The sequence below is a fragment of the Streptopelia decaocto genome, assembly GCF_964273445.1.
Source record: "Streptopelia decaocto genome assembly, chromosome: 9".
In the NCBI taxonomy this organism is placed as follows: domain Eukaryota; kingdom Metazoa; phylum Chordata; class Aves; order Columbiformes; family Columbidae; genus Streptopelia; species Streptopelia decaocto.
In genome coordinates, this window is record NC_138664.1 from 4,224,505 (window position 1) to 4,252,499 (window position 27,995).

The 27,995-nt window shown below is 39.4% G+C and overlaps 1 protein-coding gene across 8 annotated transcripts; it reads left to right on the top strand.

Annotated features, from left to right (window-relative positions):
* Nucleotides 1-725: 725 nt before the first annotated feature.
* Nucleotides 726-27,984, top strand: TMC3 (transmembrane channel like 3). Of its 8 annotated transcripts, none has more exons than XM_082060800.1 (25): nt 757-831; nt 2,168-2,270; nt 5,318-5,468; nt 7,540-7,688; nt 9,013-9,156; nt 10,118-10,193; nt 11,617-11,698; nt 12,402-12,508; nt 13,978-14,076; nt 14,170-14,312; nt 15,665-15,812; nt 16,765-16,808; nt 16,959-17,106; nt 17,404-17,513; nt 17,674-17,752; nt 18,198-18,437; nt 20,020-20,148; nt 20,761-20,828; nt 21,073-21,201; nt 22,023-22,133; nt 22,575-22,700; nt 24,057-24,135; nt 24,316-24,358; nt 25,473-25,770; nt 26,717-27,983. In XM_082060800.1, the coding sequence occupies exons 4-25, from the start codon at nt 7,579-7,581 to the stop codon at nt 27,555-27,557; spliced, it is 3,354 nt and encodes a 1,117-aa protein (XP_081916926.1). In that variant the 5' UTR covers nt 757-831; nt 2,168-2,270; nt 5,318-5,468; nt 7,540-7,578; the 3' UTR covers nt 27,558-27,983. The 8 variants fall into 8 exon arrangements, with proteins under 8 accessions (XP_081916923.1, XP_081916924.1, XP_081916927.1 ...); XM_082060802.1 differs by having other exon boundaries at nt 7,548-7,688; XM_082060799.1 differs by having other exon boundaries at nt 5,318-5,427.
* The last annotated feature ends 11 nt before the right edge of the window (nt 27,985-27,995 follow it).

Genomic DNA, 27,995 nt, shown 5'->3' on the forward strand with positions numbered 1-27,995 from the left:
CATACAAATGCTCAGGCTGAATTAAATAACCTCCTAATTTGGAACTGGTTCAGTTTAATTCTTTAGGTGATTAAACCAGTTACCCAATTAAACAAATCAGTATTAGTTACGGCTAAGATGATTCACGAGTATGTAAAGGGATTGCACTCAAATAAACCTACAAAAAAAACTATTTAATTCCATTGATATAATGTCTGCATTTAGGTTTCACCTCAGAAACATTTGTAAATTGTGAAAAGAACCACACATCTTAAAACTTTGAGAATATATGTTTTTAAAAAACATATGAAAATTATATTTTGGGACTAGAAAATAACTTCACAATTATACCACAAGCAGGAAAAGACCAAAAAAAAGGTCAAAATGAAGCTGATCAGTCTAATTTTGTCGTGCAATGTTAATGAAAAACTAAATGTTAATGATAGGTCATGAGCCACGATCCTATTATTAAGACTTAAACTGCTTTGCATGAGCTGAGCTGTAGAGGATGTCCACATGCATCTTTGTAGCACATCTCAGATCTCAGATGAGTGAATTTAGCTAAGCCCATGCTGTCTATTATAGGGCTTTTTCAAAGCCTTCCACCTACGCAGCATATTAAAAAATATCATGAGACTAGTGAACACAATAGAGGAACTTACAAAAAGTAGCATGTGTTTAATGTGTGCTGGCAGGAAGGAGAAGATAATTTCCACAGTATCTACTTACATCATTTGAGGTTTTTCTTCTAACTTCCGGGCTTAAACACTCGACCTCTGTGACTTCAATGATAACATTTAATTCTGCAGCAGAATAAGGCTTATGTATTTGCAGCGTATGAGGTCCTTGGAGGTAAGGACTGTTTTAAATATATATTATATTATTATTTTGTTAGCATTTACTTGATGTTTGTAAGCCAAATTTTGTGGGTTTTGCATTGTTTTTATAATCCTTTTGCACTGAGGATAGCACACACAAAAGCCCCCAAATCCAAACAAGCAAAAAATCCAAGAACTTTATTCTGCACAAATGGTTTAAGGAACGATCTTCCCTTGAAGATGTGTGTTTTGTGCTCTCTTCTATAAACTAGGCTAGAAACGTTTAATGCAAAGACTATGGGTCTGACTTACCATCCACTGAAGTCAGAGGCAGAAAAGTGATTTTCTTCATCACTGTAGTGCTCCTTCTGTTCAGCTGAATCACATCAATTCAGAACGCTTAAAAGCTCTATAACTTTCTTTTTTCCTTTTGAGACAAAAAGCTACTATGAGAAAATTTGTTATGTTGAAAAAGTGAGGGTGATAATGGATTATTAAGCATCTGGGCCAACCTTACTAGAGAGGTTTTCCTTGGGATAATTCAATTTAATAGAGTATAATAGAATTTTCTAGTATATGTTAAAGTCCAAATGTTGATGTGTAAAAGCAAAGAATGAAAGTCCCTTTGAGAAATCTACTTGATTATTTGAAATTGCTGTAACCTTATAACTCCTTATTCTAGTGATGAGATAATGACATAATTTCGAAGTGGGTGGCTTAGTGTAATATACGTTTCATTTAGATTCTTCCTAATAGGTGACGTTTATTGAAAGCTGACTTTTGAACTGTGTTCTGTGCCTTGTGTTATCTCTCTGCCTTGGAGCCGTTGGACTTTGTAATTACATTTTGCTTCATTTCCTGTATAATTTATGTGGAAATCCTTCCATGGTAGGAAAGTACAAAGCCCAGATAATGAGAACGTGCCAACATATAAGATTTAGGGTGGTTGTTTAGACTGCAGCTCAAACTGCCCATGACTCATGCACTTCCAAGGTCATCCAGCACGTAGTGCGCTCAGGCAGCACAGCTCTTCTCAGAGTGTATAAAATAAAAACATTTTGCTGTTATTAATAAACATCCATCTTAACATCATTATTTCTAGAAATAGAGGTGTGTCTTACGGGTAGAGTAAGAAGAAATGCCAAATCTTTTTGTGTTGAGTTACTGTGGCATTTAGCCACTGGCACACTGTGTGAAGAATATTAAGAATAGTTTTGTGCCAGGGCATAATGTTTTGAAGTCTCCAAAGCTTTGCTAATTTGTTTTGTTACACTTTTCAAGTTTTCCCCTTGGCAGTTTCTTGATATGACTAGATGGGGGGTTTAAATTAATGTGTTTCTTAATGCCTTTCCTCTCCCCCCCGCCTTTAGAAAACTCTTGTAGCTAAATCACGATGCTGCCAGTTCCTCTCGTTACCAGCCTGGTCTAAATTACATCCAGAGACAATAAGTTGTATTTGTTTTCTATGCTAAGGTATTGTATATCTTCATTATGCATTCTTGGCTCCAAGAGTTTGTGGAATTTGTCTAGGTAGAATCTCTGAATCCTGTTTTAATACTGCAGACTCTGTATATACCTGGATGTCTTTCATTGCATTCTTACCACATATTTCATGTGCTAAGAAGCAGAAATGGGCCACACGATAAGTGCCAGTGAGCATGTTGGCCACCAAAAGTGACATTTCATTCGCTTTGCCTCCTTGGTCTACTGAGACAGTTTGCTCCAAATTACCTGTAGGAAAACTAAAGGGAGCAACTTTCCCCAGAGAACAGAGAGACTATATTCATTTACTTTCTGTGATTGTAAGTTCCTTGAACTTTTCTTCTAAAATATGAAATTTCTTTTTATTATTTATTTGTTAAATGTTCTAAAATTATCTTCTTCATTTTCACTGAATCCTAGGTCTGGCCTGTAATGACTCACGTAAGTCTGGAAAATAATTTGGTTACAGTGCTTTCAAAAAGGTCTCTGGTGAAATGAATATGTCTGTGGGATACACGTCATACTGCTGGATAGAAAAAGCAGCACAAAATACAGATTCTCTTGTAGGAGAAGTAGCTACAGCCTATGACACCTGAAAAATAAGTTCTCATATGGTGCCTAATTACTTTCTTGCCACCTGAAAGTAAAGAGCTGCAAGTCCCAGGGACAGTGTGTCATGCAAACCAGGGCAGTGCTGCAAACCGGGTGCATCAGTGTTGTAAGAGCTATTGGGGCCTCCTCTGCCTCACTGTGGATACCTGGCTTGGCATGCGGCTGCTTCTGTTTGTCCCCATCCCCTCTCTGCTCCCCTTCTGTTTGTCCTTAGCGACTGTCTTAGCACCAGGCTCTAAAATGCTCTCAACAATCTTCTGAATTTAATATACTCTGTTGTGAATTGTACTGTCACAGAAATGTATATTTTAATAGTCATGATACTCATCTATGAATAAAAATAGTCAGGATGATGTAAAATCAGTTAACTGCACAGGAGGAGCTTTTTAACGGAATATTTTTCATGTGGAATGTGAATTCACAAAGAATATTGAACCACGATGGGAGTATTCCCCTTGATGCAAGTCTGATAAATGTCAGCAAGAATTATGAACGTGCTGAAATTGAAGAGCAACACGTAGTGTATGAAATTAAACTGTCCAAACAGGCTTATGGGGAGACAATGATTTAACAGAGTTCAGTAGATCAATTTTACTCTCAGTAAGTGAAGACAACGGCTTTGGCATTGTTACCCTGGAAATCCCATAACTGCTCTTACATCCAGCTGCACATCTATGATATCTCTGGGGACTAAACAGGTGAACTGAGATTGTAATTTGAGAATGGAATGTCTTTCAAGTCCAACTGGATTGTCTTTTGATCTTAGTTCTTTCAGTTCTAAAAATAAATGTCCTCAAACTACTAAGGAGTTTCAGTGTTTTCACATGAACTTGGATGCTGTACAGCATCGTTACTTATTACTGATTTCTATGGGGTTGAATGTTTTTAGCACTACTGACAATTAGTTCACTTAAAGATGCACAAGTCTCCTTTTTTCAGTGCTTCCAAATACTTTATTTCTCACCTGTTTTATGTACTTAAGGATCTGGAGGAATAATATTCACTTGCTGCAATTTAAACTGAAAGTCCATGGGAATGGACAAGCATGGAGAATATAGCCTGCTGTTTGCCTGAATTTTCACTAAGCAGAGTTCACCAACCCAGCTTTTTCCTGGATAAGTGTTTGAAAATGCAAAATGATCCTATGGATTAAATTTGAGGCTTCCTGTTACACACAGAGAGCTGCCACTAAGTTTTGCAATAAAAGGTTAATGTCCTGGTTTACATTCAGTTAATGGCAATTGAAATCAAATCTATAATCCTTGTAGTATTCATTCAGAGTAAAACAAACCCCGGTAGGTTTCTGGATTCAATAGAGCATATTGAAATAGGCAGCTGGGTGTTCTGGCTGCTAAACTGCTGAGCTGAAAGGCAAACCCAAAACCTTCTTTGTGATTCAAGTGAACGCTTCAGTTCTTTAAAGAGGCCATTGCAGGGGTCATGGGCAACAGAGGATGGCACCAACTTCAAGGATGAGCTCTTGAAGACTGCTTTTTGTTTTCTCTTGAAAAGCACTGTGCATCCTTCCGTCAGGTGGGCTCTGAATCCACGAGTCTCTTGCTGCTCATTGTGCTGTAGTGTTCGGTAGTAACTTCAGATTATGTATGTGGTTCCAGCATTGGCAGTATTAGAGCTATATAAATATCAGGCTCAAATTATTGCTTTGTTTTTTAGACTTCAGGCTTCCTTCTAACAAGCAGAAACAAAATTAATCTTCCTTGTTGACTTGTTAAGATATACTTCCTGATTAAATCTATGTAAATCATAAATGTTAGCATTTTAATGGGTTTGGTAGTGCTGTACTACTATCATATTAAAGGATACTGCTTTATCTGTGAAATGTAGTAATTTATGTGCGCTACCAATGACGATAAATCTTAATCTCTCCAGTGTGGTTCCTTCAAAAGAAAACTAAGGTATCCAGAAGCCCAGGGGGAAGTAGGAATAGTAATACAGAGGCAGAAATAGCTGAGTTTCTCTCCTGTATTTTTAAGAGATCTAGCTTATGTTCTCTGAGGGATTCAGGACACTACTGTGTCAAAACCTACCTTGTGGGTGTACAGAAGTTTTCCTTAAGTGTCTATCTGCAGCATGAGTTCAACATTTCTGCACGTAGCTGGAATAAGCAGGCTGCTAATGGACTTTAGTAGACTGACCTGACTAGAGAAGCACGTATTCTCCTGAGTTAAGGCAGCAGAATCTGGCCCCCAATGCTTTGCTGACAGCTGAGGTGCCAAGGAACAATTACAATCAAGGAAATATATTTGAACTGACACTGTTGGTTTTCAGTTGTAAAATGGAAAGCATATCTTGTAGCAAGTCAAAAAAATGATGGTGTGGGCATATTTGCAGGACACTCTGTGCATCAAAGTTCTAAGGGACATTTCTGGCATTCAGGGTAGTTCCTCTGTTGTTTCTTTTTCCAGCTGGAAAGACGTGAGAAGCCTTTTTGGTGGAGACATGTTTCTGGGCTGATACCCATTCCTTTTGGCTGTTTGCTTTTACTTGATGAATGGTCTGACACCCTGAGAGGATGGTAGGTTGCTTCTTCCATCCTGTGATCTAGAAAACGAACGGGTAAACCTTTCCAGTGCTGGTGGATTTAAGTATGGTACAGACAGTTTGATATGTCAAAGCTCTAACAGCCTCTATTTTACAGATTTCACTATGAAAAATAACAAAATGCATCGCAGAAAAAAGGTAAAATTTATTATGGTCCATCCTTCTTGGGAAGCTGGAATTTGGAGCCCAAACCCTTTAGTCTCTGTTGTGGCTAAAGCTCTGGGATTTACTATTGGCTACATTTTGGAAATGCAGAGTCATTTTTATATGGTCCTTCCTTGTCATCTAAAAAGTGTGGAGTGAATTACATGAAATGGAGTTACTCTTTCAAAACTGTAAAGCTATGTAAGCAACTCTCGGACTATAAATAATGAGGCTTGTTACTACTTAGTCCTGTAGTTAATTAAATAAGTATACTACAAGGGGAAGAACCATGATTATGGAAAAGTAACATTTCTCAGCAAGTGGCAATATGTTACACTAACTGAAGGCAGAGGGAAAAAGCAGCCTGTGCTATTCTCTACAGGATATCTAGCAGAGAGAACTTAATGTTCTTTCTTGTCAGGGGCTGCAAATAAAAGTTAACTACAGCAGACCATTGATTTATGTAACTGAAACCCTTGCTGCACTGTGCATAGAGCTATTAAGGAGAGAAAATACCAAGTTAGGAACAAGTAAAGACACTCTGTAAACTTTTCCTTTCTCTCCCATGTTTGAGAGTCAGATTTTGGCCAGAGAATCTAATCATATCAAGTTTTCTTGATCTGTTTTAACAATACAACCCAGAATACCCACAACAGGATTGGAAATGAGGCCTGAAAGTGCAAGAATTTGCCCCAGAACATGCAGAGAGGCAGAGCAGTTATTTAAGACAGGGTTCTCGAGCTCACAGCACCGTCCATTTGTTGTCTTTTAAAGTGATTCTCTGTTAAATACAGTTTTAGTGTCTATTAAATTAATTTTGTAATAAAATTAAGTAGTAGAGCTGAAGAAATGGAAAATGTGCATCAGATGTTAATGGTTTCTAGTGTTTTAGCTCTAGGAATTGCCATTAGTATGATCAATAATCCAGGCAATGCTTATTTTAAGTGTTAAAGATGATACAGTAATTAATGGAATTGAGCATAATTAAGATACAGCTATTGACAAAAAGTTAATTGCTCGGCAATCTGTCTGAATAGCAGGTATTTTGATACTTCTAAAAGAAAAGCCGTAAATTTAGGTACAACAAGGGGAGGTTGTGGAGAGGTTGGGGCCGTGGCCCAGGAAAGCAGCAGCCGCACGTTGTGTCAGGGCTGTTCTCTGGGAAAGGATCTGGAAGTCCTGAACATGGCTAATTGGTGTTTCCACCAATGGCTTTTATTAGGTTTACAACTCATGTACATGTGACAAAAGAAGGGGTGAAAGAGTTGGTGCAGAATACAGCTGCCTGGTTTTACTGAACGCTGAATAGGGGCATTTCTTTATCGTTTGGATGCTCTTCTGCCTTGTGTTAATGGAACTCCCACATTTCTGGGGAAGCCTCAAACCAGACACACCTGGGGCTCTGGGATTTACTATTGGCTACATTTTGGAAATGCAGAGTCATTCTTGAAGGACATTGCATTTTTCTGTTAATAAAGGCCAAAATGCAAACTGTCTTGCTTTACTGAAGCAAGAACGTTCTTCTCAAGCACATGAAGCGAAGACATCAACAGCATGTCCAGTGCATTCATTGGAAACACCACCCAGAGCAGTCCAACGTGGTACGGTGTGATGGCGCTTTGAGGGAAAACACCTCATCCGCGGCAAGGCAAATTTGGCTGTGAATTATAACCCACAGCTGGCCAACCCTTGGACTCTGCTCCCTACCTCACTTCTGGGCATCTCACCCCAAAATTGCCTGGCAGGGGCTGCTGTGCGCTGCCGCTTTAAGGCAGTGCCAGGCAGCGGGTCCTGTGTGCGGGAGCAGCAGGCAGCGATGCAGGCGGCGATGCAGGCAGCAAACCTCTGCTCCGCACGACTCGCTGTCACTCGCTGCTCTCAACTTAATAACATTTGGCTGCTTGCGAGACATCTGACCGGCGAGCTAAAGGCTTCCTTCTAGCACAGCAGAGTTCCACCTGCTGCGGGCACGGCTGCCAGCATGGCAGCAGCAACGGGCTCTCCTGCCGCAAAAACTGCCAGGTCCTGCAAAAAGTATCGCACGGTGAAGCGGCACGTCGGCATCTACACCTACCAGGAACCACCGCACAGGTAAGAGACCCTTCTCTCTCCTGAAGTGCAAATCTGCCTTACCCAGCACAGAAGTGGGGGTCTCGTCTTTGCGCTTTGATTTAGACACAGCACGGTAAACATGGAGTGTGAGAAACATCACTCTTCTCTCTATGTTTAGATCTATTTCAAAGCTCTTTTTTTGTGTGTGTTTTGTTTGGGGTTTTTTGTTTGTTTGTGGGGGTTTTGTTGTTGTTTTTATTTTCACAAAAGTCGTGTTTCACACTGCAACATAAACATTGAACTTAAACACTGTAACTCTTATGAGGTCAAGGGTATGGCAAAGTAAGAAATCTCTCTATACTTTTCCTGTGTAATTACACATTTCCCTTAGATGTCCCCTGTGACTGAGGGGACAGGACTGTGGACTGACGGATCAGGATGTCCTTTCAATGTTATCACAAGGCATGGATTAGGTTATGATTTATTTCTAAATGATTAAAAGGTGTTGCTCTTTCAGCGAAGTTGCAGGGAACTTTCCCAACAAGTACATAGCAACATAATTAGAAAACTTCCTAGCCGGTGGTTGCTGCAGTACATCAGATCCCTTCATTTAATTCCGGGGAGCAGCAGTCACCACAGGTTTTAGACCTAAGCCTCTACAAGAGTGAATATTGCTGCTGTTTCTTATACAGTACCCTGTTTCAAACGGGGAATTGTAAGAGCTGTAGCTTAACAAATGTGCTGACAGCATCAGAAAAGGTGATGAATAATCATCCATAGAAATTTGCATCAAAGCACATTAATCTTTTTCAAGGACAAGTAATTCTTGGTGTGCGGGTCCCACGCTCCTGTCCCTCTCAGAAAGGAACAGGAACAAAGAGCGACCACGATCTAAGCATCTGGTCCCCCCCATTCTTACAAGAAAATATTTTATCGTTACTACAATCAAAATAAAAGGCCAACAATATGTGGTGAATAAATGAATGTTAAGTGCACTTGCTGGGAATGTTTAGACAGCACTTTGCTCCAGAAAAATATACAGAGTGTCTTGCTAGCATGATGTACAAGCTGTATGGCTGCAAATGCTCAGAGAAGAAAGACTGAGATTCATGTTGGGGAGCTGGGATGATTTATTGACTGAGCAGCAAGCAGTGGAGAGGAAAAGAGGCACATTCTGGAGATGGGGAAATCATCTGAATTATTTGTCAACTTTTAAACAGTAAGGTCATGTGTGTTCCAGAGCTCACTGCTGTTATATTGCTCTAATAGGCAGGACCCTGTGCATATCAACAGTTTGCTGGGGATCTGAATGGGAATAATCTGTCTTGTTTTTCTTCTTGTGGGGTGTGTGCTGGGCTGCCAGCAACTCAGATGATGATATTGGTGAAGAAAAGGCTGAGAGCCATGACCCAGAGCAGATCTTTCAGAACATCCAGTACCAGAAGGAGATTATATCCAACATCCGCTGTCGGCCGTGGCCGATGAGGCAGAAGCTGAGGGCACTCAGGTAAGGCTGTTGATAATGCTTAGTAATATGTTTTTTAGATAAATTATTTCACTCTGTCCCGAAAAGGAAAAACTGTCTGTCCTTTGCAAGCTAATTGCACGTGTTGATTACATGGTAAGAGGACAGAAGCTGGCCACAATCTTCTGGTAATATATTACAAATGGCAGTAAATACTGGAAACTTGTAGGTTTAAAAGATACATCCAGTGTAGTAATAACACGTTTCACAGCTTAAGACTGCAATTATTATATTAATCCAAATTTACAATGAGAGAGTGTGTGCTCTTTGGGCCACCTGCCTAATTTGTGTCAGGTCTTTCACAGCATGATCTGTTTGGGGCTTGCTTTATTTTTCTTTTTGTCTGGCGTCTTTCTCTTAAAGCCCTGAATGATGCTAGGATGGCATTTGAATCATGAGGAATCCTTACCAGCAGCGGATCCTTTGTGTAAGCTTGTAGGCAGATGCTGTGAGTTGCTGCCTTCCTGCTTCTGTTGATGAGATTTTGGTGGTGGGCCCCATCCACCTTCTACTGAGGTCAAAGACTGTGTATGACCAGATGACTATGCACCTCTCTGCATCTTACAAGAGCATTACAATAGATTTGCAGAAGAAGTGTTAGTATCCACTTGAGATTAACTAGGCATTTGAGTTGAAGCATTTCAAGACTTTGAAACAAAAGGACAGAGAGAGAGAAAAAACAAACAGAGGAATACAAAACTCTCCCTGCAGTCAGACTTTCAAATACAGAGTCTTCTCAGACAAAATGCTCAGTGGTTTTAGGGTGTCAGTAAAAACTTCAATAGGAAAAGAAAAAAGCTTTGCCTGGGAAAGGATTTTATGGTGAGATGGTCCATGATTGTATTTCAAAGCTTTTCACAACTTTGCCAGTCGCTACTTGTGCAGAATGAGGGGCTCTGAGTAACACGATCAGTGCAGAATGAAATTCTGTGTTCTTGTGCAGACAGGCAAAGGAGATTGTGCTGAAGTATGAAGGGAGGCTCACGAGAACAAGAGGTTATCAAGCCGCTGGTGCAGAGGTACAGCTACATTTTCTTAAACTACAGCTCTTTTCTATACCAACAGTCATCTGCAGTTTTCATTCCCAGAAAGCATATGTTTGCTATGCAGTCTTGCTCTCCAACTCAAGAACTCTGTAGAGGGAGGAAAATGCAGTTAAAGTATTTTTTTTTCTATTGTGAATTTAGTAATTGCATTTTTGCAGACTAATTTGATGTGTTGAGGGGTGGATGCTCCTCTACCAATGCAGTATAAGCTTCCTTCTCAAATAATCTACAAATATTGGTGCCTGCTAGAGGAGGTGATGGGAATGGGCTACCAACAGCATGATGCCAGTATTCTCTGAAGGGCTATTTCACCAGACTCTGGGGCCACAGTTCAATAGTTCTGTATGAAAATGTGTCTAGCTTTTAGTTTGGAAGACAATCCTACAATAGCTTATAGTAAATACATTATTAAAAAAGGTTTTAGCTTGCGTAATACTCGAGGAATTTGAATCTAATCTTAGTAAATCTATTTACACCACTGAAAATAGACCTTGGCCCTCATTTCTGGAAATTAATGACATGTAGGAAATTTCATAGGTATTATTGTTCTGTTGATACTGTAAAGTTATCTAAGTCAACAAATCAGAAACTGCATTCAGTTTTGCACGTGTAGATTTTTTTTGTTATCCCCCCTGCACACCACGCTGTGTACAGGAAGATGCTTTCCTCTGACCGTGCAAGAAATGGAGGTTGAATAAAGACTCTACAAAATATAACCACAGGTTTCTACAGGTGTCAGATGTCATACACAGAGCTGAGAATATAATAGTTAAATTTGCTGCTGTTGAATACAAAAGCTTACTTTTCCACTCCAAAAATGTCCCCTGAGGTATCATATTTCTCTTAAATTTCAGGTTAGTTGTCTGTTCGTTTGCTTGTCCTAGAAATCGGGTTCATTGTGTGTAGTGTAGCGGGATTCCCTCATCAATTACACAGAAGCCAGGTGTCCTGGCAATGCCCAACTTGGATGACTTTTGCTGCCCGGCCCCGAGCCATGGAGAAGGTGACACCGAATGGTGCCCATTGGCTTCTTCTGCTGGTTCCTTACAGTCTTTATGTGTAAAAGATGTAGATTGGTGGCTCTAGACTGTACACTCAGAGGTGTATAAAAGGTGCTTCTGTTTCATCTTTGTTGGCAACTGACTGGTAAACAGAGTCAAGGACTCCTGTGTCCCACCCCTGCCTCCCCATTTTGTGTGTTTCTAAAACCTACCGTGGTTTGCTTTACCCACAGACATTCTCTAAGGTCTTAGTAATTAATGCTTGTAGTATTTCTTGTGATACAAGATGAAAGAGATGAGAAAAATACTCTGCATTTCTATTTTTCCTTTTTTGTTTGTTTATTTTAACATACAGAAGTGTCATATTTCTCATTTTTCTGCTTTTTTTTCCTCAGCTTTGGAGGAAGTTTATTCGACTTGCATATAATTTTGTGGTAATCTTTATTCCTTGGGAAATGAGAATTAAGAAAATCGAGAGTGAGTATAAAGATTTAATGGTATTGAGCAGTAAAGCACATGCTGGGTCGTAGGGCTTATTTTTGAATTTACTGAATTCAATAGATAATGTTTGGGAAAAAGAGTTAGATGTAAACTTTCAGCAGTGATGTTTTTGTTTAAAGTTTTGCTTTTTCTTCTTTTCCTGGTGCCTTAGACACGGTTCTCATCTCTGGTCCTAGTGGCAGGTAACTTTTCAAAAGTCAAATTTGTGCCATCGTGGTTCTGAAAATGCAGCAAGATTTCATTACAGTTTATTACAGCCCATGGGGCAACATCCTTGGGCTGACATCCCCACATCTGCCCAGGGTTGTTAAACATGGTTGTAACCTGCGTCACCAGCCTTTGAGTCTTTGAATGGAATTAAAGCTGCCCTTAACATGACATCAGCAGCGAGGCTGTACATCTGTGCTTCGGTGGTAAAGAAAAGCAGATGCATCATGTCACCCAGCACAGCAGCTTCTTGTGTAAATGCTGCTGGTAATCATCAGACTTCCCCAACAGAGTCTGTGTTGGAATTATGTTTTCCTCAATGACATGTTAATATTTTGTCGACTTTGCTGTATGCCGTGCGTGAATAAGAAGTGGTTTTCTTCTGTTTTATTGTTCAAATAATACTTCATGAATAAATGACGTGAGCTTTAATAGACTGCGTAGCTCAGATAATTATTTTCTGTGGTTTAAGGTCATTTTGGGTCTGGAGTTGCCTCTTACTTCATCTTCTTGAGATGGCTATTTGGAATCAATATCGTACTTACCATAATGACAGGAGCATTTGTAGTCTTACCAGAGGTAAGAATATGTTGTTAATAGTGACAGAAAAATGTTAACTGTTGCATTTTCCTCTCTGAATTAAACAGATGCCACACTTAAAGGCATACATCAATTTCAAATGTGCAATTTAAAATGAATTATTTAAAATAAATTCCACTATTAAGAGTTTTTTTCTGCCAGAGGATAAGAGATTTTTGCTATTAGTGTTAGAGATTATATTTTGTCCACATACTACTGATGCTTTTACAGAATATGTTTGTATCCAATTACTAAAATGGAGAACCAAATCCTAAAAGCTGTAGTTGGTGTTGAGTATGCTCTAGTCCTCTAAGTGTCATTTACAGGCAGAAAATTCCTCTCTGGGCTCTGAATCATTGTCCATTAGAAATAATTTTCTAGAAGTTCTGAACAGCCACAACTTTGTTTATTTCTTGCAGGCAAGTAAGTCTATTTGTTAACTTCATTAAATTATTCATAAATAACATTTTGCTTCCCCTAACCTGTGCTTCAGTAATGTTATCAAAAAACATGGGAATGTCTGATTTTTCTTCTCATTGGCTAAACTAAAAAAGTAAATATCCCCAAAACAAACAAAAAAATAAACTGAAATTAAAAAGGTGTTCACAGAATCACAGAACATCAGGGACTGGAAGGGACCTGGAAAGCTCATCCAGTGCAATCCCCCCATGGAGCAGGAACACCCAGATGAGGTTACACAGGAAGGTGTCCAGGCGGGTTGGAATGTCTGCACAGAAGGAGACTCCACAACCTCCCTGAGCAGCCTTGGCCAGGCTCTGCCACCCTCACCATGAAGAAGTTTCTTCTCAAATTTAAGTGGAACCTCTTGTGTTCCAGTTTGAACCCATTGCCCCTTGTCCTACCATTGGTTGTCACCGAGAAGAGCCTGGCTCCATCCTCCTGATACTCACCCTTTAGATATTTGTAAACATTAATGAGGTCACCCGTCAGTCTCCTCTTCTCCAGCTCCAGAGCCGCAGCTCCCTCAGCCTTTTCTCACATGGGAGATGCTCCACTCCCTTCAGCATCTTTGTTGCCCTGCGCTGGACTCTCTCCAGCAGTTCCCTGTCCTGCTGGAACTGAGGGGCCACAACTGGACACAATATTCCAGGTGTGGTCTCCCCAGGGCAGAGCAGAGGGGCAGGAGAACCTCTCTCAACCTACTGACCACCCCCCTTCTAATCCACTCCAGGTACCATTGGCCTTCCTGGTCACAAGGGCCCAGTGCTGGCTCATGGTCACCCTGCTGTCCACCAGGACCCCCAGGTCCCTTTCCCTTATGCTGCTCTCTGATAGGTTGTTCCCCAACCTATACTGGAACCTGGGTTGTTCCTGCCCAGATGTAAGAGTCTAAAGATCTCCAGAGATCTCTGTGTGGCAGCTCTCGGTGGTTCTGCCCAGCAGCCCCAGGGCAGATGGGGTCAGGCAGCTCCTCAGACCTTCTCTCTCTCCTTCTCTCTCTTTCCCAGCTCCTGGCCGGAGCCCCGTTCGGCAGCACCGTCAGCAAGACCATTCCCAAGGAGCATATTGAATCTGCTCAAGACCTGGACACCATCTGGTCACTTGGGGCAAGGCTAAAACCGCTCTTTATTGTTTTGCTATAACTGTTCTCTTGTAACCATTAGTTAACTGCTTTTACTTACGGGCTCTGGTCTCTGCAGGGCTACCTCCAGTACTCCGTTTTGTTTTATGGCTACTACGGTCGTGACAGAAAGATTGGGAAAGCTGGATATCGGCTGCCTCTTGCCTACTTCCTTGTTGGAATGGCAGTGTTTGCTTACAGCTTTATCATTCTCTTAAAAAAGTAAGGCTCTCTGTTTGTTGTTGTTTATGAGCTTGAGTGTTCAGGCAATCAGTAATGGTGTATTTATCTAATTTCCTCTATTAATCCTGCATAGTTCTCTGTTAATCTCTTCAAGTCTGCTAATACCAGGGAGGCAGACTGAGTTTAATTATAGCTCGCCTCTTCCTCTTGCTATCATTTGACTTTGTTCTCTCCTCAGTTTCACAGTCTATAAAAGAAGGGCAGAACACACAATGATCTTTGTGTTTGTATAGTGTAAGGCGTAACACCCATGGAAGTCCTTTCTGTTTTCCTCTCTTCCGGTATAAGTATTGCTACAACAAAAATCTATATTTTAAGTATAATGCTTTCAACATTATTATTCTAATCTATTGAAAGACAAATATAAAAATTCCATCCTAGATGTAACGTTTGTGGTTTTTTAGCCAGCCCATGGCATCCCATTCAAGGGTCAGGAGTAGGAGTTACTCAGCAGAGAGAGCAAGACTACTAGAGCTGACCATAAATCCAGGAATGTGCAATTCTTGGAGAGGGGCAAGGTCACTCTATTTTTAGCACTTCCTGTAATAACTCTCTGATTTGAAGCTGAACCTCCGCTTTTTATTTTCATTCTACCTCCTGGTTTGTGAAAGGGTCACTGATATGTTTGACACCAATCTATTCATTTGCAGTTTCTGAAGATGATTAGCTCTTCCTCTGACTTAGCTCATTGACTCTTAGCTTATCGTCTTACAGTTTCCCTTTTAACATTGTCCTTTTGGATGGCCTTTCTTTCATAAGCTATGAATTTCATTTCTTACACTTTGTCATATTCTGCCATCTTGCCTATCTGAGATGAGCAAGTAGGGTTTTTTTCTGTTTCCCAAGGTCTGTAAAATGGCATTGAGTTTCTATTTGACAATGACGTTCACTCTGAGGGTGAAAGCAATACAGAAAACAAACAGATCTTGTGCATGATAACAAGTTTCGCCAAACTAGCTTGTAATCACAGTAATAGTGATCTTAGTGATAGTATCCTCCAGCTCGATCCTACCCAGAGACTGTAAAATGTTTAAGTCCACAGTTCTAGTGAGATTTATTTGCTTTACTTTCCAGCTATAAATAGTGTAAATATCAAAATGCCCTTGTGCAGTGAGTCACTTCTGCAACAGAGCAAAAGTGAAGTTCATGCTCTGAACCTCACCCAGTTTTATTTTTCCTTCATAAAGTTGCCAACAATGACCATAATTGCTGCAAACATTTGGTAATTCTAAAGATGTAGACAGCTGAAAACTATGAACCAGACCAGTGATTTCCTTCATATTGATCTTCACACATTAACTACAATTGAATGTATGTTTGTTTGTTTACAGAATGGCAAAGAACTCAAGAATGAGTTTAGCAAGTGCCTCTGATGAAAATTACACTTTCTGTTGGAGACTGTTCTGTGCTTGGGACTATTTAATAGGAAACCCCGAGGCTGCAGAGAGTAAAGCTGCTGCCATAGTTAATAGCATTAGGGTGAGAAACTGACCTTCAAATTATTTAGAGTTGATTTGTTTGTTCATCTGTAAATTTTATATATATCTATATATATCTATATATCTATATAGATATATAGATATCTCTTTCTTCTCATTCCTTTGCATTTCCTGTTGTTTTCTAGTATTCATTTACAGATTTGTTTGCCTAGGGGAGGGCTGGGATTGCAGTGACATCATACTTGCTGGCACTGTCATTCTGTCCCAGCGAGGCCATTGTGTTCTTCAAGAGTTTTATTTAATGACACTGTATGTGGGACAAGAAATTAGACAACTAGAAACAAATTTCCTTCTGATGCAATTTCATTGAGTGACAGAATCAAATTCATGTTAACAATGTGAAAATGCTCATTTATTTCATCTCTTCATAACAAATGGTCCAGCGACATCTTACAGGTCTCTCAGTATTAGAAAATTGCTTTAAATACAGATGTTTTCCATTTAGAATTTAAGAACAGATGTTGTTTTCATCAAAAGTAATTTATTTCCCAAATTTGGTGTATTCTCGTTAAGTCATTGTACCAAATTTCTTCAAATTGTGTCAAGGATAAATTAATAAGCTATAATATTCAGTTATTTCAATGATGGAGGATAACACCTGACAGTTCTGTATTGTATTACTGACGCATGGATTCTATAGGCACATTCTGCAAAACCATCTGGAAGTGTAAACCTCTGGTTGTAGCCTGTTGAACGTGCATGAATGAAAGCACACAAGTATTTGATTACTATGTATTTGTTTCTCAGAAATTTCCTTTGCTATGTAAGCTCACTTATCACTCTAAAAAGGTATGCAGGACAAAGAGGTATTTAACCAGTTACGCTTCCAGATTGTAAACTTTTATTCTTAGTATACTTCATATTTTCTGTGAAAGATATGAGTGTTATTTTGCTGAACACTATTAAAATGTTAATGCTGTGTTTCTTTCAAGGAAGCTATATTGGAAGAGCAGGAAAAGAAGAAAAGCAAAAACTTGTATGTATATAAGACCAGAGATACTTTTCAAAGCACTGTTTCAATGCAGATAGCAATGCTAATCTGCTTTGCTCATACTTCTAAAAACAATATTAGAAGAGACCCCTGGTGTCATAAGACAACCTAGTCTTTTTTTATTTTGTTTTCCAGGGCAGTGACTATAAGCTTAAGAATTATTGCAAACATCCTTGTGCTTCTTTCACTTGCTGGTAGTATTTACATCATATACTTTGTTGTGGATCGATCCCAAAGGTTAGAGCGCACCAAAAAGGAGCTGACTCTTTGGGAAAAAAATGAGGTACGCTGTCTTTCTGCTGGTTTCATATTTCCTACATTTTCAGTTTTTATCTTAATTAATAAAGTAATAACTTTAAAGCTACAATGTCTGGAGTAAAGATTCCTGAGTGGTATTCTAGACCTATAATTTTAGATCAGAACTATTGTTATTAGCAATGTCAATAACAACTTTTCAAAGCATCTCCTCCAAGAAAAGCAGACATGAATGCATGTACATCAGCAATATTTCAGTCAGCACTCAAGGTTCCACAGATCTACATGAAAAGCTACAAAAATTCCGTGTCTTTCTGTTTTTCAGGTAAGTGTGGTTGTGTCACTGATTACAATGATTGCACCGTCTGCTTTTGAACTTGTGGCAGCTCTGGAGATGTATCACCCAAGGACAACTCTTCGCTTCCAGCTTGCTAGGTATGGGCATCAATCAGCATAGAAAACATGGGGGGAGAAAGGGAGGAGGAGGAGAGGTGTGTTCTGGTCATATGTTTTAGTCCAGCCAAGACAGAGAATGAATGAGAAGTCCATGGGATGACAATACCAATAACCCATATCTTATTCTTGCTGTTTTTAGGGTTCTTGTCCTATACCTTGGAAACCTCTACAGTTTAATCATTGCTCTCCTGGATAAAGTGGACAGTATGAGTGTCACTGTAAGTTTAACTTGTTTTCTGATGTGTAAAGCTAGTAGACTTTATAGAGAGTTTCATTTATTGTGATGCATGTGAAGTCAGATGAAAACTTGTTTGGAATTGATGAAAACGTATTACAGTTTGATAGGATCGTGAAGTTTAGTTTGTAGTGTTTGTTCACAACTACTTGCAGGTTTTTAGGATAATTTCTGTGCATTGCTTAATGACTAAAAACAAAAAAAGTCATCACTTTGTGCCAAGTATTTCCAGCTACCTAAATTCAGCTATCAGTACTGTCCTTACAGGTTTCATTTGTATTTGTACATTGACAGCTACTTAACAGTCACCTAATTGCTGCTTGAAAATACATGAAGAAATGCCTGTATGTGTGTATGTTTTAGAAGGGACAGGCATCTGCATTTATGAACAGTTGGAAAAGTAGCTTTTGGGATATATATTATTTCAGGACTCTGACGTTAACAACGATGCAAGTAATTCAACCAACTTCTTGGCAACTAAAAATTTTTCTAAAGAATACAATTTATCTACAACTATTCCTGATGTACAAATTAAAAGAAACAGCATGGTGACATTGGAAGAGAGTCATGGTCAAGGCTCGGCAGTGTCTGTCTCACTGGTTAACAAAACCATTTCCTCCGTCACCCAGAACCCACAGGATCAGTGCTGGGAGACGTATGTTGGTCAAGTACGTAACGGTTTTATTATGTCATCAACTTATTCCTAATCCATATTTGACAAAAAATAAATCATGTTGTACTGTGTTCAATTTTAGAGCTTTTCTTTGTATAAATTCCAGGATTTAGCTAAGGATTGTGTAGAAAGGGTAAAGACTATGCAAAGTCATATGGCCACAGATACAAGCTTTGGTTTTTTGTTCAGTATCTACAATGTGTTCAGTGTTGCACAGATGTTCTTTTGCCAGGCTTTGGCCTCTCTCTTCAACTCTGCACAGGCGGATCTCTGCAGATGTGTGATACAGATCCTATTTTAAGAGGATACATCCTATTAAACTCATACAAAGTAACGTGACCATAAAAATGCATAAGCAGTAACATGCACCCAGTGCAGCTTCAGTTTGCAGCCTGGATAGATGGAGATGAAGACTCGAGCCAAACGTGAGATTGTGCTCTTGGTCATTTGTACAATATATCCGAAATCCCTGTTCATTCTGCTTTACTAAATCACTGGAGAATCAAATGTTTTTCACTTCCTTAGAGAGAAAGAGGACAGCAACCAAAGGTTTCAAAATCCTGTCAGTTCATAAGAATGGAGCCAGCTGGGTGCAGCACCACGTATGCATGTTCCCACAGTTAGGTTGCAGAAAATCTGTGGACTTAACATGACACTTGTTGCCTTCCTACATGTGAAGCTGTCGTTATTTGTGGCCTTTACTTTGAGTGACTAGCAGCGTCAGCAACACATACAGAGAGAAATGTTAACACAAAATTCAAAAGATGCTATTTAACGCAAATGTGGTTTGGTCTCTGTCAGTGTTGCACTCCTGTCCAGGCCACTAGATTAAGAATGATGCCCATGGGCTACTGCCTTGCTCTCAGCTCCTTGTTCCAGAGGAAGCAATATTAAAGGCCTTGTGTGATCGTCTGGAGCAAAAGACTCCTCCTAGGCTTATTAGCCTGCCTCCTGTTCTCGTTTGTAACCCTCCAATTGCATCAGCAGATTTTTAGAATCAGTGTTCAGGGCTTATTTTGATTGTTTGCTTTTTCTTCCAGAGCGGGCTAGAGAATTTAATCTTTTCTATTTACTTGTACATTTTTAAAGCCCAATTAAATACAGGATAACTCCATTCATTTCAAAGCACTAAGAAGGTTTCTTTTATGACGTGATGATCCTACTGCCACTGGGTTTTGGTTTTGCATGAATAATAAGCGTTTCTCACTCTTAGCAAGTATGTTTACAACAGTCAATATGATAAAGGATTGGGTACAATAGCAAAACCAATCCATTTTGGTTTATCTAGATAAATTTTCAGAACAGTCATTAAAAAGAAAGCTTGAAGCCATCATGTTTGCAGTTTTATTGCTGCAAACAATAGAAGGCACAATGGAAGCTTGATTATATTTGTTCTCTGTGCTAGAACAAAGACAATAAGGGAAAAGTCAAACACGAAAAGCTTAACAGGGGATAATGTATATATTCAAATCCTATTTTATGAGAATACTAAGCTTGAGCCAAAATACAGGTGCAAATGCAAAAGAGCCACATGCAGTCCAGAACAACTCAGTATGTGTGAACAATATGTATTTCAGGAGATGCTAAAGCTTTCAATTATCGACATGATTTTCACAGTCGCAAGCATCCTGCTGATTGATTTTTTTCGTGGACTGTGTGTCCGATATTTAAGTGATTGCTGGTGCTGGGATCTAGAAAGCAAGTTTGTAAGTACAGACTTTATTTTATCAAACTAAAATCCTGAAGATGGGTAGGCTCCTTTCCTTAGTACTGAACATCCTTAAAGCCTTTCAACAGAGAAATAATTTCTTGGTAGCATGCATATATAAATGCACAGCTCAGACTGAGTTTAAATTGCTGCAACTGGATGTTTTTCTCAAGCCTCCTCCCATGGCCGTGGTGCAAAACTCTTTGTCTTTCCCAAAATGAGATCATGGAGCAGTCCCAGAGTGAAAGATGAGACAGAGGGCATGGAATTACTCCCCATATTTGACCTTTTCTGTAGGTGTGTAACTTATCCATAATGTAGATAGTGGTCCAAGAAACAATAAACAAAAAGCATAAAGCTCTTTAAGAAAATTATAGTGGTTAGCAAGGAGCTGTTGGCATGAAAGGCTGAGGACTGTTCTTTGTCCTTAACTAAAGACATGAAGTAAACTAGAGAGAAATCAGTTTATTGAATCCCCTGTTGCAGAGCAGGTTTTACTGTGTTCCCACTCTGTGCTGTCTGCAAACTGATTCAAATGCTTCTAATAAATTATATGGAAAAAAATAAATAAATAAGACAAGTTATTCATCCTATGCTGTGTTTCTTGTAGCCAGAATATGGAGAATTCAAAATTGCAGAGAATGTCTTGCATTTGGTCTACAACCAAGGAATGATCTGGTATGTAGTCCATAAGTGATTTTTCTTGTCCTTTGTTGGCAGATTACTAAGTTAATCTGATGATTTCCAGTGAAACCTATTGTAGTAGGATATTGGTAATGCAAGCTTTTATACTTTATTATCATGAGATTGTCTGTTGATAGTGAGCTGTTGTTTACCTGATTTGTTTGGTTGGTTTTCATATGTTCTGCTATTAAAATTTCTTCTGGCAACACTGAGCACTGACATGATATTATTTTTCCAGGATGGGAGCTTTTTTTTCACCTTGCTTGCCAGCATTCAATGTTCTCAAGTTGATTGGACTCATGTACCTGAGGAGCTGGGCAGTGTTAACATGTAATGTCCCACATCAGCAGGTTTTCAGAGCATCTCGGTTAGTCAAAATAAGAACAAAAGATAAAGAACAAATCAAATGCTGACAATGGAAATGTCTTTTGTGCATAGGAACAAAATTACAGGAGGTTCTAGCTCTTAAAATTGACGATCAAATTTGACAGTAATACTGATAGCAAAGGTCTGTGGAAAAAAGATAGTTACTGAGAAACAAAAGGGTTTGTAAAGTGAGGTAGTTAAAGGTATGCAAGAACTGGAAAATGTCAGGGAATATTACTATGGCCTAACATAAATACTTTATTCCCATACAGATCTGATTGAACACAATAATCTGCATGTCTTAACTGTTGCAAGTCCTATTTCTTGATGTTTCTTTCTTTGAAAGCTATGAAGCATCCGCTTTTTCCTGTTGTGTTCCACAACAGATGTCCCCATATTTCTTCTACCACAGTTCATATCTTAATTGTTTCCTCAAAATGGAAATAATTTAGAACACCTTTGATTCTTAAGAATCGGTTGTTTCTAACATGTTTTGAAGATGAATCAACTTCTGCCACTGTTCTTTTTCTCCCCGAACACAACCAGGCAGGAAGATCAGGTTTGATATTACAGAAGGGTGCTATGAACCACTCTCTGCCTGCAGCAGTGGTATCTGGAAAGCAGCGCAAATAGGATTTTGATCATTAAGAGGCTGTTCAAACTGGCTCTGTTCAGACTTTCTAATCATAGCAGAATGATTTTGATCTTTCAGAAATGTAGATCTTGAACTTGTTAGGAAGACACAGACTTGCACCTTTTTATGTTGCCTCTGTTTTTCTCTCTGATTAGTATAATCTGAAACACGTCTACACTTTCTTGCAGATCCAATAATTTCTACTTGGCCATGTTGCTGTTCATGTTGTTCTTATGCATGTTACCAACAATTTTTGCTATTGCCCGATATAAGCCATCTTCAAGCTGTGGTCCCTTCAGGTGAGTTATAATGGACTAATGAAAATTGCAAAGATTTTATTTCACCCTCTTAGCATAAATTGATCAGGTTCAATAATACTAAAATTACCAATTAAAAAAAAAAAAGTTGATAGACAGGACAGTTTTTTTTTCTGCTGCCAGTGTTTTCCAGTTTAAGATATAAATAGGCGAATATGTCAATATTCTGAATGAGGCTCAACATTTTGCTTAATGCACGTGGTTCAGTTATTTTATGTTTATAAGTTTGGGATGAAACTCTTTGTTTATTCAGTGCAACAGTGCTTAGCAAACTGATGTGCCTAGGATCTCTTACAACTTAATTTTACTTAATTGAGGGGACAAAGGGGGATGGGGAGGGAGGTAGGTAGCGTTTTTTGGGGGGTGGTTTTGTTTTCTTTTAATAATTTCTTTTCTTCCCCCCCCCCCCCCCCCCCCTTGTAGTGGACAAGAAAAAATATATGATATCGTTTCTGAAACAATTCAACACGATTTTCCTGCATGGTTCAACACAGTGATTACTTACATCAGCAGTCCTGTGGTTGTCCTCCCTGCACTACTGCTTTTATTGTAAGTACTGTGGTTTTCACAGGCAGTTTAAATTGATTGTAGCAATAGTGGCCTTATCCCTGGAGAATCAAATGCTGACACTGAGAAACAAACACTGTGTTATTGTAATAAGCACATCTGAAAAAAATACATGGTATACGGATCAGACAGGAATGAGAGTATGTTAAAAAGACTATCACCACATTTTCAAAAGACATCTCTTGTTCTGGGATAGTGTAAGAGCAAGTTCACTATATGGTGTCAAGGCTTGCAGTGCTGCTGGTTCCAGGAACTTTTAAGATCCTTCTTCCCTCTCAAGACCTCCTCAGAAATTAATTTTCCATTTCCTCACGGTCATTAGTTCAGTTTGACTGTGAACAGGGCTCGGTCTGTCATTTAAAGAACCTACTGAGTCATCTTGATTTCTGACAAGATAAATCAATTATGAAGGTCTGCTCTTAAGTGTTAATGTAATAGAACTTGCTGCAGACTGTCCAGTGAAAGTCCTTTATTACTGTAGTGTCCAAATAATTGTTCACAGCTGGGAATTAATATTTGCTTTGACCTGTTTGAAACTCACTTTGTTTCTATGAAGCATCATTTGTCTTGCAGGTATTTTTGTGTGATTCTTTTGCCCTGTAAACTACAGATGAATGCAGTTCATCCCACCAGTGGGCTTTTAGACAAATCAAAAGGACCGAAGCAATACTTCTTATTTGTAACTTTTTCCTCTAAGGTCCCAGCCATATAAATATGAACGTATTTACAAATTTAAGTAGATCTCTTGACTCCTTCAACCCAATGGCTAAGCATATATGTAAATGTTTGTGGTACAGAGTCTAGCTATTACATAAGACTTTACCTCATCTGAAAGCCAGTGTACTCAATGTTGTCAGGCCAGATCTGACCTCAGTTGTGCCAGTGTAAACAAGGTGTTATTCCAGTCAGTCAACAAAATTACACTGGTATGAGTGTGCGAGCTCAGCTGTAATTCTGGTATCTCTGTTCCATAACTTTGGACTCGTAAAAAAAAAAAAAAAAAGAGAAAATATTTATCAAAATTTTTATTTTCAGCAACAACAAAACAAAAACAACAACAACAAAAGCTAGAAATGCACTCAGGGTTACATGCATAATGAAAAGACTTGCAAAATACACAGGCACAATTAGAACTGCTGTTAAATCTGTTTTCAGTCTCATTTCTTTCTTTCATGTATGTTTGCTTGAAAGAAGGCTGTGATCCATTATCACGGTATAAAGGAAATGCTACAAAGCAGCAACTGAACATGTACATCATTTTGATGACCTATAAAACCCCCAAAGAGAAAACTCTCAAGACTGTTTGAAGTGACTCGTAATCACCTCTTTCACTTCTAGCATGCTAATCTATTACCTACAAAGTATTGCAAGATCATTAAAATTCACCAACAATCAACTGAGGATGAAGATCCAAACAGTAAGTACAGCACAAAGCACTTTTACATGCAATTCAGTGGGTCTTCAGTAAAGCTCTAGTTATTAATAAATCTATATAGTCACTTTCAGTGTTTCACAATGTAAAACCGATCCACAGCAGTAGATTTACTTTCTAATCCATAATTATTTACTGCTTCTCATTGTTTTGAATGTATTTTAGGAAAGAACTGAAGATAAGAAAAAGGTGGTTCAGATGGCAGTAGGTAAGTTGGTGACCTTTAGAAATAACACTATTGAGACAGTGTTTGGATGCAACCTGTTTTGATTTCTCATACACACAGAGAAATTCAACTAAATTGTAAAAACTGCACTTGCTGTAGAGTCCTCCTTTTAGATTAGATGGGTTTTAAGCTCAGCTTGACCTAATTTTGGTGTCACCGAAAGGCAGGGTGTGTAGTTTGTACCCAAAGTCTGCTGGGAAATTTGGACTGAGTATTTTCCTGCTTTTTACCACCAACAGGGCAGAACCTGGGAGGCATCTCTGATGATTCAAATCCTGACAGACCTTGCGTAAAATGTAGAGGCTAGGAATCCAAAGAGGAAGAAGGGAATGGCCCCTACTGTTTGACCTGAGCAGACTGAATATTTCATCAGCAATGAAAATATTTTAGACTTGTCTACTGTGCCTAAGGGAATTTGAACCTGCACCTTCCGCTTCTCAGATTTTAGCGATGAGAAACCCCAAAAAGGATGCCGTCCTTCTGGTACCTCCCAGTGAAAGGAACAAGTAAAAATTTGTGAAGCCAAAGAGAAGCCATGACACAGTAGCTTTGTGGCCAGGTCCTAATGCTACTGCGACCACTTTATAGCTCTCCAGTGGACACTTAAATGGTGAAATACCTGATGTATAACAATATGGTGACCAGGAGTAACTAGTAAGGGCAGAGGGCTATGGCTCCTAGTTGGATTTCCTTTGTTACAAAATGAAATTCAACTTTCGGCTGTGACCAGCACAGTCACTGGAGCCAATTTGCTGAATTTGGCCACCTTCATATTGGAAGTAGTGTCCATTGCGAACTAAAATTAGGCTCTTGAAGAGAGTCATTGGCTTGTTGCCTGTTTTGGAATCCTACAGTGTAATGTCCAGTGTTTTTTCTTTTTTCCTCAATATTATGTCTGCCATATACCCTAGAGCGCTGATGCACCCCTTTTTCACCATGTCTCCCTATGTGACACCAGCTTCTCTTCTCTGAACACAGTGGGGTTCTGTCAGCGCTGCCTCTCCTGACTGAAGGGTGAATTTGAGCCACTGCATTTACAAAGCAGTTTCTAAATTTAGAGGCCTGGATAGTACTTGTAATAATTTCTGTTTTCTAGCCAGAATCCAAAATCTGGATGGGAATGACAAGAGACCTGAGCAAGAAACTGATATTATCAGCCAGGAGTCTTCTGTTCGGTCCTCAACTCCCCGAAAGAATGGCAGTGTCTTGAATTTTGAATCTCCTGTGAGCAAAGGCACCAGAATACAAACTATTTCCCAGTCTGTGCCCCAAACTGTGCCTTCAACTGATGTTGCAAGACCTGTCAATACAACTCCTGCAACTTCAAGCTCTTTAACACCAGCTCCCTCAGTATCAAGTGTACAGAAACCAAGGAACAACCATATCACAAACAGGTAAGACTGCTTTGGTTTTGAAACGGCATTTCTTCCATCAGCTCCATGACATACCTGTGTTTATTTACAAAATAGCAGTGTATTCAGACTGCCTGGAGTAGTAAAACAGCTGATGATAGGACAACCAATGATAGGAGAAGAGGTAATGGGTTCAAACTGGAACACAAAAGGTTCCACTTAAATTTGAGAAGAACCTTCTTCATGGTGAGGGTGGCAGAGCCTGGCCCAGGCTGCCCAGGGAGGTTGTGGAGTCTCCTTCTCTGCAGACATTCCAACCCGCCTGGACACCTTCCTGTGTAACCTCATCTGGGTGTTCCTGCTCCATGGGGGGATTGCACTGGATGAGCTTTCCAGGTCCCTTCCAACCCCTGACATTCTGTGATTCTGTGAATTTTTAAAAGCAGATTCATTCATGAGTACTATTCAGAGTAGTTGACAGAGTCTGCACACACCTCAAGCAAAGATAAATACTGTTTCCCCTCAGGCATATAACTGGAAGAGGTTGTGCAGGATACTGTTTCCATGAACAAGACAAACCCAGTAAGAGTGAAGGAACTCTATGCAGGATGTCTGTGCAGGTCTAGTTGTAGGACAACCAGATTTGGACATCTGCAGGCTGATGCTTTAAGCTACCTGTTGGTTTTTTTTTTCCAAGTGATCAAAGAACAGTTCTCAGAATAACAAGAAAACAACACAGGAACATAACTTGAGAGGTCATTTGTCTTCTGCATTTTCACAGGGAAAAGCAATATATGTCCTAATTTCTAGGGTATGTTTCTCAAACTGGTTCTAAAAATTTGGAACAATGGAGATTCTGTAAGCTCCACCCATTTTAAAAATCTAATGTTTTACTTCCAGAGCAATAATTTTTGATACATTTTAATTACATTAGATAGATAAGTTTGTATCTCAATAGTTTGTTCATTTTTTTTTGTTCTTCCTAAAGGTACCCAAGCGTTGTGCATGGGAGTGCAAGTGAGCTCTGTAAAACAAAGCCCTACACACCAGTGACTTTCAAGAAGCACACTGAAGATGTTCATTCTGAGCCTCTCTTTAGAAAGGGTATTCGGCAGGTAAATCCGGATACTCTTGGGGCAGGGGCTCCTGTTTTTGTGGGACGTAGACCATACACTACCAGATATTTTGTTGTTAATGAAAATGAGTCCCACAAAAAATCACTCCGTTCCACCTCCCGACTCCAAAGGCACTTCAGAAAAGATGAATCGGGAGACATTATTGAGTTGTATCCACGCAATGTCAGAAGATACGTGGTTCGAACTCCACACCAGATGTATTCCCCTCATCCCAGTGAAGACGAGGAGGATGAAGAGGAACTTGAGAGAGAATTCATTAACAGATCCCATCGCCCTCGCTCACTGTCTGATCTTCGCCCAGCACCACGATTTTACATTGGGGAACGTGCTGATGGCCACATTCTTATGAGCAAAGATCTAGCCAGAGTGCATTACAAATCCTGGGATGATGGTTTTGAGCTGGATCTGGACAGACCTCCATATGCTTACAAAAAAGTGCACCTGAACTATCCCGAGCCACGTGTGAAACCAAAATCAAAGCAAAAGCTGGAGCAATCTCTAACAGAATCTGATTCCATTTCCATTGAATCTAGCAGTGATCCGCAGAACAGCAGCAACGACCAGTATATTCAGGTCATTCATAGCAAGGAAAAGTATCCAAAACCTGGGACAAAACTCACCAAAAATAAACCAAAAAACAGTGTTGATCTAAATATGTCTGAGCCTAATGAACTGGTATGTTCAAATGTCTGAGAAAGTGCCCCAGCGTCTTTGTGTTTTGAACAAGTATACATGCATTTGTTGTACTTGCTGTTCGAGGTCTATCAGAATAACTACAACATAGTCTTTGCAGCAACAGCGTATGCAGCCACTTGCAGTGGGAAAAGCACAGAATAGCCTTGTGGCTTACTGTTAACTGTACCTTGCTTTGCTATCACAACAGATACATTGACTAATTTAGAAGAGAAAATTATTGCAATTTTTTTACTTGCTGTTATGCTGTTAAAAACCAAAACCTCCATATAGTGGAAAATCAAAAGCTATGTACTTGGGGCACTATAATTAAACCAGTACAAAAATATGTTAATAGAGCCTTTCTTTGACATGGTCACAGCTGAAGATGTTTCCACTGAATAAATTCAGCAGGTAATCAGTTTCCTACAAATAGAGTTGCTATTTACAGTGCGATTG

Coding starts and splice junctions, on each gene's coding strand:
- TMC3 (XM_082060797.1), top strand. CDS start 802: ATGTATTTGCAGCGTATGAGGTCCTTGGAG. Junction 17,753..18,197: donor TGGACAGTATGAGTGTCACT/GTAAGTTTAACT, acceptor ATATTATTTCAG/GACTCTGACGTTAACAACGA. Junction 20,829..21,072: donor TACAACCAAGGAATGATCTG/GTATGTAGTCCA, acceptor TTATTTTTCCAG/GATGGGAGCTTTTTTTTCAC.